The 19,702-nt window shown below is 40.9% G+C and overlaps 1 protein-coding gene across 2 annotated transcripts in view; it reads left to right on the top strand.

The window, feature by feature from the left end:
• LOC132991610 (solute carrier family 66 member 2) overlaps positions 1-18,899 on the top strand; it is a 38,348-nt gene extending 19,449 nt beyond the window's left edge. For both annotated transcript variants that reach the window (XM_061060418.1, XM_061060419.1), the window contains one exon: positions 14,796-18,899. In XM_061060418.1, the coding sequence (XP_060916401.1) occupies positions 14,796-15,006 (211 nt within the window). In that variant the 3' untranslated portion in view covers positions 15,007-18,899. The remainder of the gene's footprint in view (positions 1-14,795) is intronic.
• Positions 18,900-19,702: the final 803 nt, after the last annotated feature.

The following is a 19,702-nucleotide window of genomic DNA, read 5'->3' as shown; positions in this document are numbered from 1 at the left end:
GTTCTACTTGTCGAATCGACCAAAAAAGGCAGATGGTGGTCGACGGGTAGCGACGGAGCCGGACACAACGCAAAAACTAGGATTACGACCGCTCAATGACGGGCTAACTAGGACCGACGGCCGATGATCTCCTTGGTGTGTCAGGGCCTAACAACTATATTCAGATCTACTGATACTGTGTGTAGATCTGACCTGTGTGCAGGAGCACAGCTGAATCTTTTTTTTTACAATTTAACTTGAGATACACCTCTGAAAGACAAATCGCCAATCCTAGTTTAGCCCCCTTGGCTAATTATATTTTAAGGGTGGCCCTGGCTCATCTCTGACTGACTGAGCTGTCTGTCTTATTTGAAGAAAAACAAAACTCCAAGGGTTTTCAGTGTCTACTTAACTGAATAGAACACACTCTGATGCATGTTGTCTCGAACAATTGCCACAGAGAAGCCTCTAGGAAACAGAAAAGATCTCTGACTACACATACTTTTGTCAGACAAATAAGTGCACATCAACCACTGTGTCTTGTCTCAGAGATATATATCTCTGATGGATAACAGAGAGGGTTGAACTGGAAGAGAGGACAGAGCCACTTGTTTATGTTCTCTGCTTGAACAAATCCATCCCCAGTGCTGAATTGAACTAATCTCAGCTAAACTCCTTCCAAACCAGACGCTGTACACTCCCCTCCACTGCTGTCTAGTGTGGCTGACTCTCCAGCTGAAACGGCTGTCCTCATCTCGACAGTATAGATGCTCGATGATGCACTAAACGATGAGCAGCGGGCACACTTGTTTATTGCTCTGACTGCGTGGAAAATGGAATGTTTTCACACAGATGGGAAGCGGGGCTATAAAACTGGAGTTTTAAAAGTTACATGGGACTCATGCAGGCTGTGAAAGGCTTAAAGTGTGTTCTGACAGGCTGTCTTTGGTTACCAGAGCACCAAATTGGCTTTTTGTGGGTGCCACTCACGGTGAGATCCAGGACTCCTGATTTGCATACCACACTGTCTCTCAGGATTGTCGACTTCAATCACCGGGAGCCCAAAATCACACAGTGTAAACAAACTTTGGATGCGGGAAGGTTATTTACATAAACTGTACAGAACATGTACGCAGTCTCAGTGACGTCACCCATTGGTTACTAAAGAGGAGCTTTGAAGTCAAAAGATGGATGTTCGCCACAGTGCTAGCTCCATGTAACTTTCAATCAATCCAGAAACAGGCAACATGTTTGGATTTAAGGTGGGCAATAAGCCTCCTTGCAAACAGCTACAACTGTTAAATAAACCACGCCCCGTAACTCTTAGCCTTAATATGAAAAAATGGAGTTAAAAAAATTCACTCCCCAGTACAGACCTTGATGCATATTTGAATATTCATAATGTATTTTTCCCTTAGAATACAGTTTGTTTTTAAGTGTGTGCTACGGGACACACTTTACTCACACGTGTGAGTAATGGCTCCATATTATGTTGTCTCACATTTGATCATTAACACTGACACGTGGTTATTAAGTGTTTCTGGCACCTGTCGAGAGGAGGTCAGGACGCCACTCCTGACATCATTTATCATGCTAACATCAGAGCTGGTCCTCTGAAAATCAATATGGTAATGACGTATTCTGTCTTGCTGCATCTGTTGCTAATGCATCATTTGGCTCATTTATGTTGATTGTAACAACTTTGTAATTAGATGCTTTGACATTAATTGATTTTTTTTTTGGAGCATCTACAGTTTCCAAATCAATTCTACTTCCTTTCGGAGATGTAGCCGAGACTTGTAAACTGCTTTTCAAATATTGCCCACTGTTTTATAGCACTTAGGAAAAATCAGTGAACACTCGATTACTGTATGCGTCAGATGAATGTTATAGTTATAAAAGATAATTAAAATAGAATGATAAGATGATGTTAATGACCCCCCCCCCCCCCCCCCCCTCCACACACACACACACACACACATAGCCCCTCCCTGCTTCTATAGTTGACTCTCTGCAGTAGTCAGATAACAGAGCTCCAGCAGGGCTGCCTGTCCACTTAACCGGCCATGACGACAGCTCATGCGGGGCTTTTCCATACCCTCTGTGTCCCATGCCTTATTTATTTTTCATTATTAGTATGTGTACGTGTGTGCTTCCTTCCCGTACCCACCTCACACTTCAACCTCATTGACCACCAAGCTGCCTCTGTACTTATAGAAGGAGTGGACCCTTAATGCTTTTTCTGTGGGTTTATGATTTCATTTGGATTTGCAAGTAATAGAATTTTTTTTCTACTCCCTAATTCCCATGTTTCGTCAGTCAGTTGTGTTCTATGGTTTCCCTGAATGCGCATCAACAAAGCCACAGACAATGGTTTCCAAACAAGCTTTCAGTCAAAGTGGACATAGAGTATGGGAATCTTAATCTAAATATAGACTGTAGCTCAGTGGGAGAATGTCTTTAAACTGTGCACTATTCTCAATTGGAAAAATGTGTCCGACTGTGTGGAGTTTGCATGTTCTCCCCGTGGATGCCTTGGTTCTCTCAGGGTTTATCCAGCCTGCTCCAACAGTCCACAGACATGCTCGTTTAGGTTACTTAGTGACTCTAAAGGCCATTGCACACAGAGTTTTTCAGATTACGGATACAAAAAAACGCATCCAAAAAAGAACAGACTCAGTGTGCAAAGTGTGTGGTTTCACATTAGGGACCCGTGCCTAGATCAGAGTACACTTGACCCCAAAGTCCGGTTCATTTGATCAGTGTGAACACAAACGTACCTGTACTTGTAATGTACTCTGGTACCATGCCCGAGTCCGCTTGAAGAGGTGTGTACTCAAGTACGGTCCGCAGGAGATGCACCGCTATATGACACAATTCTAAACGGTTCCTGTCGCTTTAAAAACCGCCGTATCCTCGCAGCACAGTCCAGTTTCATCCTCTGAGCTGTACGGTGCATGTGGAAGTAGGAAGAGGGCCATTGTTGCATCTCAGAAATAACTATAACATCCACAGTTAGTAGGCAAGTCCGCGATTGGTTGTCATGGTTGTTTCTTATTTCTTTCTGCTTTTTGGCGGCTTTGCAAACCAACTATGTGCATACTGCCACCTGCTGTATCCTTGTTTTTCTGGCAGAAGAAGTCACAAACTCTGATTTGTTTCCAAGTTTAAATTTGAAAGAAACTGTTGGCAGTGTGGTAGTCATTGTCTCTGTGAAAGGTCATCGACCTGCAGTCTGTAAGACATGTTCCAGTGACATTTCAAGAGGAGGGACTACTGAAAACAGCTTGAATACATCAAGTACAAACAAGAAGATTACAATGTATTGAAAAAAAACATTGGTATCACAATCGATTATCGGTATCAGGTCTGATTTTCACAGTCTGTGCATCTCTGGTTTATAGCACAGTACGTCGTCGTGCAGTCAGGATTTGCTATATTTTGAGTTAAATAGATTTTATAATAATACAGTATAATCAACACATACAGGGTAAGTTTGAATATTTGTTCATACTGAATGCTGTGACTTGTTTTTCACACTGTTAGGATGAGATTTAGCTTCTGGTAGACTGCCTTATTTGGTTATGACTATTTTGTTGCAATGATAAAGATTCAGCGATAATCATATTCAACATCGCAATGCTCTGATTAAGTGCATGAGGCAGAAATCTTCATTCAAAATCAACTCAAATCCAGTTGAAACTCTGTTATGTATCAAAGCTAAATTACCGACAGTATGAAACATGTCAGTCCTGCCTGTCAGTTATTTTGTCTTGTCCTGCAACGGATTCTGCCAGCCATCAAAGAGTGCAAATAAAGCTGCAATAGGAGGCCGAGGACATTGTCATTTCCAGCTCTGTGTATCGTTTGTGTCCGCTCCTCCTTCTCTGCAAAACCTGTTGAGTCTGGTAGGCTGTTGCTAGGTTACGTTACCTCAGCACTCCGTTCAAGGTTTCAGTGTTAGTGTATACACTAGTGTTTGCAGGGAATAGATGCAAGAGCCAATAAACTCAGGAAGACAAATATTTAAAGCAAATCATTTTACCTTTCAAAGATCTTGTCCTCAAAATCTGTGAAGGCATGGAGCAGTGAGGATTAAAGAATGAATGAACATACCATTTTGTGAATGAATAATAATATCTATTTTGCAGAGACCAAACGGGGCCTTTTCCTGAGAGTGCATTAAAATGAAATGAAAGGATCCAATGCAGAATGTTTATATGTTTGGAAAAATATCACCCTGACCTCCTGCCTGTTAATGGCTTAGCCAAAATGGCCCCATACATACACACACACACACACAAGTGCCTAAATTGGAAGTGTCAGACATCATGCAGTAATAGCATATTATCCCATGCAGTAGGAAGCTTCACCACCTCAAATACAAAAGATGGCAGGGGATAGAGTTAGAGCAGAGTAACAGTTGGCAGCAGAATGAATCATATTGGATGCCCACAGTGTGTATCAACACCAGCACTGAACAATGAAACACTGTCAGAGTAGCGAGTAGCTAAGCAGTTTTTAATAATAAAATCTGAAGGAGTCAGGGAGAAGAGGGTGATGAGTCCTGTGTTGGAAGTGCTCGTCCCATGACAACATAGTTGAAGGTATTTTGGTCTGATGTTTATTCTCTTTTAAACCTTCCTGGTAATATTTGACACCAGTTACTGCTATGCTATACCATAATGTGTTTTGTAGAGAGTTGGATTATTGATGTGATGTTTGCTGTGGCTCAGTTGGTAGAGTCGGTCGTCTCTCAACCTGAAGGTAAGGGGTTCGATCCCCAGCTCCCGGGGAAACATATCATGTCATCGGGCAAGACATTTAACCCCGAATTGCGTGTATGTGTGTGCATGAGTATTAATGGGATAAGCTACTTTATTTTAAATTTTTTGGCTTTTCATGTCTTTATTGTAGAGATAGGACAGTGCATAGAGTCGTAAATCAGGGAGAGAGAGTGGGGAATGACATGCGGGAAAGGAGCCACAGGTTGGATTTGAACCTGGGCCGCCCACTTAGAAGACTATAGCCTCCATACATAGCGTCACTTTACATAGCAGCCTCTGCCATCAGTGCATCATCATCAACTTTAGCTTGCAAACCATCTTTTTAACTTAAGCCGTGTGAGCCGTTTGCCTTTTTTAGACTTTAGACTTACTGAATGCTTTCTTTGTAACTTTGGCTGATTTTTGCTTAACTCTAAGCATCTCTATATCTGAAAAAGAGCCAGACATAGCCTCTAATGTTATCTTGAATTCTATTGTACTATTATCCAGGACAAGCTCAAGCTGTCAGGGAATACACTGCGGTTGATGTGTCCATCCAGAACAGGCCTCTACACAGTAAACTATGTAGTGTTGGATCATTTTCATACTTGCTTCTTTAGCAGGCTAAGATAGTTAACAGGACATAGCTATAGTAGATAAATACAATCAGATAAACATGTTTTGAGTGGGGGTGGGATGTGGAGCTTTTCTGTATTTTAGATTAAAAAGCTCATGCAAACCACTCTAGCATATGGAGGAATATGAAAGGTAATGTGAAATTTGACACTATTTTTTACTATAAAAGAGCCATGTATATGCACTGTTAAAGGACCAATATGTTTTAAAATGACCATGTTGTCTCCTCTACCGTTAAGGAAACATGCTGTGTTGATGTGCTGACTTCTCTGACAAAAATGCAGCAGGCAGTATGTTCTCCTCTAAAGTTTTTGATTCTGGTGCAGAATGGTTTGTTTTTGTTTTGACCAGAGAAGGTAGGCGGTTTTTATGCACCCCAACAAGGATTTTTTTTTCGAATGCTCCTTGGTTGGCAAAGGAAAAACAAAAGGTGTTATAGCAGGCAAGCGAAGTGGTTCAGATATACTGGTAACTGATTCTACCCAGCGTAAAACGCCATGGCATTTTTCTAATGAGCTCTACGACCAGAAATGTGGTAACTAGGATAAATATTGGAGATGCTTTTTAAAAAAACTGAGAGAGATTAGAGCATACAAAGGTTTCAAGACTGATGCAGAGCTGGTTAAACACTGAAGCGTCCGTGTTTGTGACGAGTTACATTTTGCTCCTTTGAATATATGCAAACATATCTTCAAATCAGGGGCGTAACGGGATGTGTAGTCGACCTGAACATTCACAATGCGTCATGTTTCAGTGCATGAATACATCTGAGTGGAGGAAAAAAAAAGGTAGTCAAACATGGCAGTATCCAGTCCCAATCCAGGTGGCGCTCATGCTCCTAGCTGTAGGTATTAAACAACAAACACAGAAGAAGAAGCTGACACATCAAAACGCTAGAAGAAGTGTGATATAGCAAGATCACACATCAGAGCAAGAACACCCGTCTGCCTTTTTAGATCCAGTGCTCACATAACCAGTATCTGGGCCTTTTTCTTTACTGGCATACAGAAGCAGTGATTGAGCGTCGGTGGTGTATGAATGTGTACGAACGGGATTAGTTACTTCTGATGGTCACGTTACATAGAAACCTCTACCATCAAAAGCGCTTTGAGTAGTCGGCAGTGGCGGTTCTAGACCGCTTTTACTGAGGGGGCCAGACTGGGGCCAATTGTTTTGTCAGAGGGGAACTTTAAACCCAGGTGGAAAATAGACAAAGATGATCGCTTTAAAAAATAAATATATTTATATTGTGCCAAATAATAGCGCACATCATTAAAATTGTGAGTCCGGTTGGTGAGTCAAATACTAGGGGGGTTTTTGGAGGGGTGGCCACAGGGGGGGACCAAGCTCAGTGTTACAAGGGCACTGGCCCCTGTTTGCCCCTGCGTAGAACCGCCCATGGTAGTCGGAAGGCTAGAAAAGCGCTATATAAGCTCAAGTCCATTTACCATTTACCACCGGCAGCACTCACAACCTGCAACCAAAACCACTTCCACTTCCCCTGACCACACTGCCTGTTTTACAGTATGTAGTAGTAGTACAGTAGTTTTACAGTATGCTTTATACTTGCTTTTGAAGAAAAAAATCCACACCAGGAAAACATAAAAACAATGTACAGGAATTGTTTCCTGGTCTAGCAAGCAGCTCTAAATATGGAAAATGTAGCCTACTTAAGACCGGTAGTTTCTTCTCGGCCATTGTTGTTGACAAAGTTGGTCCCTACCCTGATTGATTTTGATTGGTCGGTGAGGGAGAAGTCACATCGATGAGCGCAGTGGTGTTCTAAAAGTTGAACTATCAGTAACCGAGAGCACTGGAAGCAGTGCAGAAAAAACAGTTGATGCCAAGGGCGTTTATGCTAAGGAAGCTGAGGGCTAAAAAAAAACGAAAATGCATTGATTTTGAATAGAAAATGTGCACTTCCAAAAAAAATACCATTAGTAGGCACAGCCCCATGTCCTATTCCCCAGTGCCTGCTTGTGTTTAGTGTCTTTGGCCCAGTTTAAGTTTATTTTTTCAGTATTTTTACTCTTCCACCAGTATTTTCTAGAATGCAATGCAATTGGAAAAACACAGCCTCTTCCTACTCTTTGACCATAAAGCATCCAGCTCTTTTGTTTGGCCCCACTGGGCATTGCCCTTTAAACAGACTACTCTCATAGGCAGGTATCAAGAGCAAACAGCTCACATACTGCCTGGCTGGTCAAACCTCTCATTTTACAGCTCATTCTAACCCTCGAGAAATTACAGGAGAACTCAGTGGGACTTTAAAAAGAACAAGGGTTATGATTCATTAGACTGGAAATAGAGATATCCAACTGTCATGTATAAAGACTCAGCATGGTTGCATGGGCTTGTGGGAAGGGGCTTTTTTTTTTTAAAACTCCCAGTTGCAGTAATTAGCCTCACACATGATTTTTTACCCTTTTAATACATTTCCCAGCATTAAATAAAAAAATGACTCAAGCCCCAGTTTTTAATTTAGTGTTTTTCGATGCAAAATTGAGTTTGACAAAAAGTTTTGTGTCTTAAATCTTTTGAAGTAGCTGAAACTGGAATTGAACCCACTAAAAGCTAGTGATACTGTAAATGCTTTTAGACAGTTGTTTTTATTGGGGACATAATGTGAGATGAAAAGTGTCAGAGTGCTTGATAAAATGAGCTGGGAGGGTTTTGGTGATAATGGATTTCAGGCTACTGCTATAATTAGATAGACCAGAGCCTGGAGAGCCAGCAGAGGAACATGCTGATACTGACCAGCCTGCCATAAAACAAATACAATAAAACACAGACAGACAAACACAAAACACGGGGAAGGGACATCCAGACAGCCAACTGCAGCCTTATAAGGAGTGTGGTCTTGAGCTGTATCCCAGTATGCTAGATAAAAAGGCCAGAGCCATATTTAGCTGGCAGGGTGCTGTCCAGACACACACACACACACACACACACACACACACACACACACACACACAGAGCCACGTGCAGGGATGGATCTGTATTGACTGGGCCGTCACCCCTGTGGCCGGTTGCATAGTGTTTTGGTGTTTAGCATGGCTGTAGAACAGAGCAGCTCCAGCCCCCGGCAGCGGATCACCACAGCTGGAGAGCCTTAAGATCATCCGTCCAACCTTCCCTCCCCGTCCATCTGCTCTCATCACTCGGAGGGCTTTCAGAGTTGAAAATGAATCGATTTGTTTCAGTTCTCCAGGGTGAAAATCCTGTAGAGATTCATCAATTGAAGTGGATCCTCTTCTTGGACTAGCGCTGTATTTTTTGCTATCAAAGAAAGAAAAAAAAAACCTTTTTAGCAGAGGCGATACATAATATGAAGGATAACAAGCAAGAACCATAACGACATACAAAATAACATTTCTTAATGTGGTATCAAAAACACGTACTTAACTGAAATAGTTTCTCGAGAAAATTCACCCTGAATGGTTCATCGACAAAGTCATATTGTAAATAACAGACCAGACCCTCCACAGTATATTTGAAGAAAATTGTACGTTTCAGTGAAGCCAAAATCTAAACTTCAAACCTAAAAATTCTTCCTGTACTGTATTTATCCGCTGGTCCTCACACATCATTTTATATCGCCAGTACTGTGTATTTGCAACAGGGTAATCCTTCATAAGCTTTTTTCCATATTGAATTTCTCTTTAAGGAATACTTTCATAGTCTTAAAAAGAATGATCACATCATTTTAAATGTAATGTCAATTTGCACATTTTTCGTAACATTGGTTCTCCTGCCCACACTGTGACTGGACACAAAGTGGATTTGCTTACACCTGTATGTATGCTAGTTTTCTTTCTTTCCCTTTCTTAATGAGCTGATGTTTGCTTGAGTCGTAGCAGGTTTTTTTTATTTTATTTTTTTAAAGTCATCTGTGCCAAAACGTACAGGTACGCACCTTATTCACTGGCTCAGTCTGTCTAAAAGTATTCAGACGTCTCTAATCACGACTTCTCCCCAATTTGAGAGTATTGCCTCAAGTGCTCAAAAGTACGTCTGGAGCAGCCTGCTTCAGGGACTTCATGAAGCTGGCAATTCAAGAAAGTTGGGTTTTAGAGCGGGAGGTCTTAAAGACAGGGTCCAGGGTAGTTGGAGCGATAGATAGATATTATGAGTTATTAAACAAAAATGTATTGTAATGTGTCTTTAGCTAGGAGCAAAACAACTTGTTTCAGATAGAAGCTGGTGTTGACTGTATAGGATATATATATATATATATTTAAGGATTCACTTTGAGCTGTGACTCATGCAAAGATACCCTAGTAGATTCCAAGGATAAAAATATAAAGCTGGAAAAGAGCGTTATAGTTCCCCTTTAAAGTATTTTGGTAGGTGCATGATAATTCAGTTCTGAACACGCTTTTTTTTTTCTCCACAATTTTCTTACATCTTAAGCTCGTAGTTTAGAGGCTGGCAGGATATATGCATCTTCTCCTCATTACTCAATCAAAATGGTCTGTATTTGTTTTGATTTGTTTTTAGAGAAGTTAAAATTAACCTTAACCGCTATTTTTCTAAATCTGTTGATCAGCAGGGATCCCTACAATCCAAATCCATTAAAAGGTTTCATCTAGACACATTACAGATTGTTTAAAAAATGTCCCCCCTGTAACCAATTTTTAACTATATTGTACCAATTCATGTATTCTAACCTTTCGATTGACACCTCATTTGACCAATTAGGACCCTTTATTCACTGCTCCTAGGCTTCTATAGCTAAGGAGAGCCTGAGCAGAAAAGGGACTTTATTTCCCTCCCCTCCTCGGCCAGCATTAACCATGATACAGAAGTGTCAGTTTAAAAAAAGAGGAGAAACAGGGTCAGCAGTCTTGGCTCTTTTCAACGAGGTCAGCTGTCTTGAGTTGGAGAAAGTGAATTCAAGTAAAGAAAATTAAGTTAGCAGAAACCAAGTGTATCTTAAGTTAAAGGTTTTGATCCACATTAAAGGTCGGGGGTTCACATCACATTAATACACAGATTCATCAGTAAATTAAAAACCCATCCCATTAATACAGCACAATTCTTTATAGAGCTAATACTCAACACCTCGTTATTTGCAATTCTGCTCGGTTCCAAAAAGCCTGTCATTCTTTGTAAGTTCATACATTTTGGATTTACTAATAAACTAAGAAAAATAAATCTCCGTTTTACCTTCAATGTGTCTTTTTTTGTATTCAAATCAATTCAAATGCAAAGCCACCTCAGCGATGCAGTACATGTGCAGGCAGCCCTAATTAGAGATAGTGTGGTCCACGACAGGTCTACTTAAGTGCTGTTAAAGCCCACAGCTCAGCATGCTTTCTCTATGCCTGCCTCTATTTATGTCTGGGACAAGTTGACAAATAGATAGTCAGACATGCTCACATCTTGTTGCCAAGCCTCCTCGTGTTACCTCTTATTAGGAAACCAACGGAGGGACTGATCAAACATGATTCCGGCCCCTCTCATTAATACCTGCAGGTACACATTGTCACCATGTGGACTGCAGCTGCTGAAGAACAGGGGGGGAGGAAGAGGAAGGCAGCATGTAGTCAAGCTCTCTTTTCACAGAGCTAACAAGCTTCTTACTGAGAAAGAAAAGTGTATTTTTCTCCCCCCCCCCATGCCTACCCTCCTCACAAACAGGTATAGAAAGGCGAAGGCTACTGGAAGGAGGTGGTGGGAAGATAAATGGACAAGGAGAAAGATAGAAGTGCTGTAGAGAGTGGGCTTATGAAAAAAAAAAAATGAATGTGAGAGTAGACGCAGGAAGGGGCATTTTGAGATGTGCAGGGAAAGAGCTGCAAGAATGTAAGCAAAGGAAGTATGTGAAAAATAGCAAGGTTTGCACAAATTGGCCTCACAAATGAAAAGGGCTAAGGTGAGGCTTGAAGCATGAATAATGTAGGAGGAGATTTGGCAGCAAAGCTTTGACTAAAAGAATAAAAGACGGACGGACTAACTGAGCTCTGCTGGGGGGGCAGGTACTAGATTACCTCTCATCCATCCTTTAGGTCTGTGAAGAGGCTCACAGAACAGGAGAAGAATCTTGAAACACTAAAACAAATCCTGTTTTGGATTTGGTCACACTGCCCTGTTCGATACCGCACGATGCAAAGCTGTTGTTCTGTGAGGCGTCAGACGATCCATCGTGTTCAGGACATCTGACAGAATTCAATAATAAATTAAAAGACAATACTTGACCCCCCCCCCCCCCCCCCCCCACATTTTATTAATAGTTCTGTCTCTATTGTGAGATAACAGCTGTGATTTATCTTTGTCACATCAGTGAGTATACAATTTACGACCACCAGCCTGAAAAGCATGAAACATACAAGATGGGTTTTTTTGATTACTAAGATGTACATCCTGGGATTCATTTTCAGGGTCAGTTCACTCAAATTTCAAAAGGCAGAACTGTGGAACAACTCCATTTACAATCATGTACGGCAAGTACATGTGTCATTTATGTAGCTGAGCTTAGGATGTGGCATTCAGGGTGCTACACGGAGGGTAGTTTATTTTATCTTGTGGCTCCAATCAGAGAACTCATACAGAACTCTTACTGCCGATTTCCACATAGTTCTTGCTCACTGTGTTCCGTCTGTGCCACAGTTTGTTCTGTCGGACGGTGCGCGTCCTGCCCCAGTGAGGACAGCCATGAGCAGCTGTGCACACGTCACAGGAGAACTACAAGCGGGAATAAAGAGGAAAAACTGGCAAACAACATGTTGCTTTGTCTTTCTCTGAGGTTGCTTTGTTGTTCATTTTGGTGCCTGTTTCAATGTTATGTTGATAAAGTGAAGGGAAATACGATCGAGCGTCCATATTGTGACGCTGTGCGTTTCCTTGTCTGACTTCCTATCCTGCTCAATCTAATCTGTCCAGCTCGACCAATGCTTGCAGCGGGCTCTGCACAGAATAGACTCTCAGCGAATTTGTAACGGATCAGAGCGTAGTGGCGCTGCTGGCACACTGCGGAGATGGATCGTGGCGCTCGCTGTGGAAACAGAAGCATTGACTAGAGCGGCAGCGAACGGCACTGTAGTGCGCGGCGCTGACGGACCGTGACGTGCACTAAGTATGTGGAAATTGCTGGTGAGGTAGCAAGACTGATTTTTTTTAAAGGATAATTTTGCTCCCCAGTTGAGACTTGTGTGGACGTTCCAAAACGTTTAAACTCCCACACCACAAGGTAAAGCACAACTTCCACCTGAACCGGGTTGTAGGGACCCTGGCTCCTTCTGTCGAAATGTAAATAGTTCCTCAAAATGAGCCTAGTTTTTGGGATTGAAAAGGGGCTTTTAATCATGAAGGACAATTTCTATTTCTGCTTCTGAACATGTACTGACTTCTGGTGTAGGAAGAAAGTGTTCGACAGAGACAAAAACAAAAACAAATAAAACTCAAACTATCTCGCGTGGCTGAATACGGCCTGAGATAAACCAACAACCCCTTCAAATTCAGTTTCACTTGAGTAGGTGACAAAAATACATCCTGAGCTGTTTATTCAAATAGTGCTGACCAACCGAACAACACGCTTGAATGAAAGGATTTCAGAGGTCTCGGTGTGTGTTTGTGTTGTTGTAGGCAGGTTGCTTTAGGAGGCACATCTAGAAAGTGCTGTGTGAGTATGTGTGAGTATGTGTGAACACAGTGCATTGTAGACACAGTGCTGGCTCAGTCCTTTCTTTGCCAGCATTGCCTACACGTATCCCTTCCTCAAAGAAAAAAAAAAAGTATGAAAAAGTAAAGTGCACAGCTAACACCAGTGAGTTCTGCAGAAGTTGATAGGTGTCTTAATGCGTTATGGAAAACAAAAATAATCTGTAGCATTTTAAATGGAACCTAAGGGGGATTTAAGGGGGGATGTCCCTGATTTTTTGTTTTGCAGCGTTTCTTTGTCTTTTTTTGAAAGAACACGACTTGTAAATAAAGTTGTGTTTTGATCCAGGGGCTTTGTTAAAAGTCTTTTCCCACATCATTAGTAGAGTAGTTCACAGTGCTCCCACTGCCACTTAGAGGACAAAGCTTATTCTTAAAAAACCTCTGACTTACCAAACCACAAAGGCCCTTTTTTTTTTACCAACACTGATATTTGATTATAATAAATCCCGTGGATCATCTCATGAGCGTCCCATAAACAGCCAGCTCAGTGTGTACAGAGAGCATTCTTCTGAGGTTATCACAGGAGGAGGATTTGTTGAGAAACCTGCAACCTGAAAAATATCATGATCAGAATTTTGCATATTATTATATCAAATGTATTCATCCCTTATTGACTAGTGGGCAAAGCAAAGGTATACTAAAAAAAAAAGGTGGATGTAAAGTTATGAATCGATTTCGAATTACACAAGATAAGAATCTTGTTTTTTTACTAAAATCTAATTTTTTTTCTCCACCTCTATTATTTACGCTTATACTCACAAATGTTGAGATGATTCATTATTCACTTTATGAAGGGAATACATACTGTAGGTTTTCATTAATTAATTTCAGGCGTACTAAGATTTGTCGCCAGAGGGGAATGAATGAATTATTAATTTGCATTGAAGTATGATGGTCAAGGACAGATGACCTTGTATGTTTTTTTTTCTTCCATGAATGGAGTTGTATCATCTACCACTTTTCCTTTTCCAAAAGAAAATGAACGTGCCTAAAAAAGGGGAAACACTCAGAAACGGGCCAAAAGATTAAATAATAACAAAATACAAATTAAGAGGCACAACATGCTGCAACAAGCCAAAGCAAATGAATGAACAATGGAAGGTTTAAGCACAAACCCAGAAAAGCAATGCAAAGGAAAATGCTGCATAACCAATCAACACATTGGGTGATGCTTCAGTCCTGACTGCTGAGAACTCACTTCTCATAAAAAAGTGATGCAATGGATTCAAAGTGTGAGTGCTGAAGATGAAATAATGGGGCGGCAGTAGCTCAGTCTGTAGTGTTTGGTTGGGAACAGGAGTGTTGCTGGTTCAGGTCCCCGTGTGGACCAAAGCATGGAAGTTGGTCCGGTTGCTGTGAGGCGCACAGGTCACATCCTGAGTAGTGTCGATGTGCTCTTGAGCAAGGCACCGAATGCAGCTCTGGCCGATCTCTGCAAAACAGTCCCACTCTGACATCTCTCCATTAATGCATGTGTACAGGTCCTGTTTGTGCATGTGTGTAATTTCGGGCCTACTGTATGTGTGTGAGAAGCATTTATCTCAATCACTGTGTGTAAAACCAGAACTCCCCCTCGGGTTTATTAAAATATGTAACACATTTATTTAAAAAAAAAAAAGAAGACTGTCAAACTGTTGTCTCATCTTAATTGGTTTTATTAGTTGTTATTTTAAAAAACCTCTTTTTATGATGAGTTATAGTATAAATGCATTTGTCAATTCATCTTTTTTCCTCTTTTTTCCCTCCCAGTATCAAGATGGTGCTGATGTGGACCAGTGGGGACACCTTTAAAACCGGCTACTTCCTGCTCACCCAGGCTCCTGTGCAGTTCTGGACATGTGGTCTGCTCCAGGTCGGCGTCGACTTCGCCATCCTGTTCCAGGTCTACTACTACAGTCGCTACCCGCAGAAGCCAGTGTCCCACACTGTCTCCCACACCACCAGTGCCAAAGCCCTGTGAAGGCCTCTGCCAGCTCCCAGAGGACCTGTCAACACCCACACACAGCAGTGAGGAAGCACTTTCAGAGGCGCTGTGGACATGTGTAAACATGCATGAGTACCAAAGCACCTTGATATGATGCAGGCTGCTCACCCACTCCTCCAAGTATACATAAAGACACACGCACACCCATAAATAAGGCATGAACATACACAGACACTTTGTGGTGTTGGTGTCTGCAGCGATACAAGGAGAACATTTGTTACAAACAAACCTTTGTGTTTTATTTATCCTACTGATTTCTCCTCAACGTGACAGTAAGCTTGTGACTCGCAATGCAGACTTCCCGAAGAATATCTGTCAATCACCCTGTGCATGTGGAGAGTAATATGCACATACATGATATATACAGTATGTAAACTGCAGATATATGCACTGAAATCTGCACTCAAGGAAATGTGGATTAGCTTTGGTAGTCCACTTTAACTGATGATTGTAGCATGGACCCTCTGCCTTAAAACACACATACATTCAAACATAGCTTGCTGCATTATCAGCAATATACTGTACATGTATGATTCAATCAACAAATCTTATTATACAACTTTACTGAATGTACAACATGTTTTTTTTTTGGTTAATTTGATGTCTTTCCCGGCACAGTGGAAAGATGCCGGTCAGTCTACCACTTGTTTTGACAGATGGTTGCTATGTGCTGTGACACACCGGCTCCGTCTTTTGGGGTGATCGAGGAATCGAGCTGGAAGAAACTTGAGGCAATCAGACTTTACCAAAACAAGAAGAGAAGTCCCAAAGGCTTTGAGACGCAGTTCATTGGCTCTAGAAAAACAAGGGTCATAAACAGAATTGATGATGTTGAGGATGAAGGGTTTTGTTGAAACGCCAATGCCAAGACTTTTTTGTACTGAAGTTGTTTATGGTATTTTGTATTTCATTTTGACCACTTTATAGTCAGTAATGCTGTAAAGTTCATTCAGACTGAACAAATAGCATTTTTTTAGACAATGCACAACGGCATTAAAAACTCATTAACACATCAAGTGGGCAAAAGAAAGTCAAGCAAAAGGAGTGAAAATCAGAGCAAAATCTGACTTAATCCTTTTGTTTACTAGCAAATTTCATCACAGAAAGTTACAGGGACAGGAGTAATAATGGCCCTTTTCAGTGGGCAAAGCTGTACTCACGTCTTTGAACATTCATACTGATTCTGCTACAGCGTAATATTGTTGTCCCAATCTGTGAATTCACATTGCATATTATCGTTGCGAAAGCACGGCACAACTGGACCGCCACATAGACATTCAGACATGCACTCACACACAGCGCTGCGCTGGCTCAGTTGATCCCTTCTCACCCCTGTAATGCCTGTGTTACTACCTCCGAAGACGGTGCAGGGGGTGGATCACCACTTTGTCCTCCTATTACGCCTCCCAACATTCAGATTGAAGGCGAAACGTCACAGGGCCGTAAACATTGCTGTCGAGAGAGGGACTTGAGTTACTCAGTCCCTTCTTTCTTTTGAGAATGGTCACAGCTGTGACAGTCTGCATAGAGTCTTTAGGTTTATACGTTGCTAGTAAGTTCCAGCTACAAACATAATCTCATGCAAAAATTATCTTTAAATTCAGTTTGAACTCAACTTCATGGTGCAAAAGCTCCTTCTTTTTGCTTTATTACAACTTTATGTTGCATTCAACCAACCATTTTTTTGGTTTTGGAGCATTTTAAGATGACATCATTGCTAGACTTGTGTCAGCACTAGTAAACTAGTCAGACTAAAAGTATTTCACATGGCCATCCTTTTTTATGATTTCATTTTACTGAAATCTATCTAAATCTGAAACTTCAATTTACAGAAAAAGAATGTGTGCTTGAGTCAGCAGAAGCTTGGCTGACTGAGCCTAACAGGAGCTCAATCATTAGGGCCCTATAGCACCAAACGTGTGCCATGAAGCGTGGTAGAAATGAGCCCAGGGAGGAAATTAGATGTTTGATATGGGTTTTGTGAGTTACTGTGGCAATATGGCTCAGTGGTGCCCCCTAAAAAAAAAAAAAAAAAAATCAAAATTCAGCCCCGGCAGCACGATAATCCGGTTAGGCATATGTAACATACTTATTCCTACAAAATAAAAGCCTCATGGACCCAAATTGTATTCCCAGTAGTTTGTCATGTACAATATTCAAAAGGGCGTTGCCATGGCAGCTCTCTTACGTTGATGTCTCGCCATCAAACTGTTTCATAATGCCACGTACTGGTAGGACAAATGAAATCTGATGAGACTTGCCTCAGTTGGTTCATGTTGTGTAAAAAACAAATGACCATTCAAAAATATTTCAACTGTTCTGACACTCAGAGATGCAACACAACATGATAGTGTGCAGAGGTGTGAGGGCCTGTTCAGTGCAGCTTGCAGTCCTAGTGTGTATTCTTTTTCTTTTTATGATTGTTTAATTAATGGGTCTGGTTGATTAAAATCCTAACACTGGAATCCTAACATTCCGAGTCAGGGCGTCATGTGATAAATGAAGGACTCCGAATTATGACCAATTATCTCATGCTGGGTACATTGTTTTTCCTGCATGGCAGCTCTGAATTTGCCCTTTGAAAATCTGCATTTATTTCAAATTATTTCCTAAAGGCAACATCAATACTATGCATCAAGGTGAGAGCTGAGATCAACCAAGGCAGCTAGAAGGGAAAGGTCAGACTATCTTAGACATGACCGTCTGAGATATTGTAGTATTGAAATCACAGCCAAAACTACAACATGAAGCCCAAGTTATAATGAACCAGGATTATTCTCAACTTTCCTCACTGATACATCTGAGCATGCTCAACAAAATCTCAGCGTCACTTCCCATCGTACTGACTTTGCTACTGACTTGCCAGTTTATTATTTATATGGGAAATCCAATAACATCCAGTGATATCTACTCATGAGTCCACGTCATCATGTCGTGCTGCTGCTTTCTGCAGGTTAGACTCATTACCATAATGTCATGCACAGGAAATTAATTTCCTGTGCAGAGGGCAGAAGCAGCCAAATGACACAGTGAAGATATTTTTTTTTTTTATTGTTGTTTTTGTAATGTTTTCTTTGGGGAGAGGAGAAATGCCAAACCAGGAGGTGCACAACTGTCATCCCTTCACTGAACTGTGTACCAGAGCAGACCTGATTCTGTCCTCCTCTTTTTTAGCTTCAAGAAATGGAAACTTCCTTTTTTTTTTTCTTGTGGGACATAGCAGGGGTTGTCATGATTTTTTTTTTTCTTTACTTGCTCTTAAATATACAAAAAAAAAAAGGATATGAAGGACTGGCTGTTTGGTTTCATAACAAGATATATATGTTTTTCCTGTGTTTACACCTGCTTAGTCACCTCATTGTTTTTATAATGCCAGTATAAGAAAGTATTTGTCTGTTATAAAGTGAGACAGAAGGTGAGGGTGACTGTGTTATACGTATATGGACAATGTGTGAGAACTGACAGGATCATGTTTTGCTCAACTGGATCAAAATGACCTCAGAGTTACACTTTATTTACTGTTTCATTCCATGGTACTGATTTTTGTTTGACTCTGTATTTTGTATCCTTTGTTTTATTCATTTTATCATGTCAATGTATTTTTCCATAGAAACTGCCAAGTTTTGCATTTCGTATCTATGAAACCCACTCCTTGTTTGTTAATCTACCAAAAACATTTTTCTCTGTATTTTTATTCAGTTTTTATTTTATGTCACCATCGGTTAGCTTGCATGTCATGTTTCTATTAAACTGCCAATCACCCACCTCAACAGCTAATGACATTCATTTCCACTCGAAGCTGTTTTGACTCAAAGTTTATTTGAGAGTATGACGTGGAATCATCTCCCAATAAAGAGTACATGGAGAAACTCATGCGTCATGTTTTGGTTGATGGAGATGTTTTTTTCAGACTAATGTTGAACCAAAGTAGTTCATCTCTTGCAGACATCCATTGTCAAGGGAATAATATGCTGGTCCTCCTTTGGGCTTTAAGTATATTCTAAGTAAGAAGCACATGGATTGTTATGTGCTGGGCTTTCCAATCAAGCTCTCCACAGAGGTACAAAGAGGAGGCAGCACACAGATAAAAAATAAATGTTCGAGATGAAGAGGTGAAAAAAAAACTGTTTGGAATTGTATTTTCTAAATTGGAGCCAGGTTTTTTTATTATATATATTTTTTAACCTTTTAAGGGGCATGTATGACTTCTGTAGGTCAGGTTTTTGACTTTGTGATTCGTTTTTTAATTGTGTTGATCTAAGTTTAGGTATGTGTATGAATACCAATTAAACATCACAAGAAATACAGAATAGAAAACAACCATAGCCAAACAGTTGTCACAGAGGCGTTTTACCTCGACCTTCGAAATAAAGTCTGCTCCCTGCTCAGTACCTTGGCAACATAAGTGAGTGTGAGGGAGCGTCCTAGTGTGATAAGTACAGTCTAATTATGGGTACAGACGTATACAGGTCTCTCAGTTTGTTGTACTGTGAAGGTATCAGTCAGTTCTAAACCTTTATACATGGGCATCGCTCCAACACCAGTGATTTTTCTGTGTTAATGGATTGAATTGAAATTTAAAATTAAAAAGTAAAACAAATTCCAGTTTGTGAATTTTAACTGTACGGGCCCTAGTTTAACAGTGTGGTGCATGGTGCTATTCCTTGTGAGC

The sequence above is a fragment of the Labrus mixtus genome, chromosome 16 (assembly GCF_963584025.1).
Source record: "Labrus mixtus chromosome 16, fLabMix1.1, whole genome shotgun sequence".
Lineage (NCBI taxonomy): Eukaryota > Metazoa > Chordata > Actinopteri > Labriformes > Labridae > Labrus > Labrus mixtus.
Note: the sequence above shows the minus strand (reverse complement) of the source record. Positions and strands in the feature narration are given on the sequence as shown.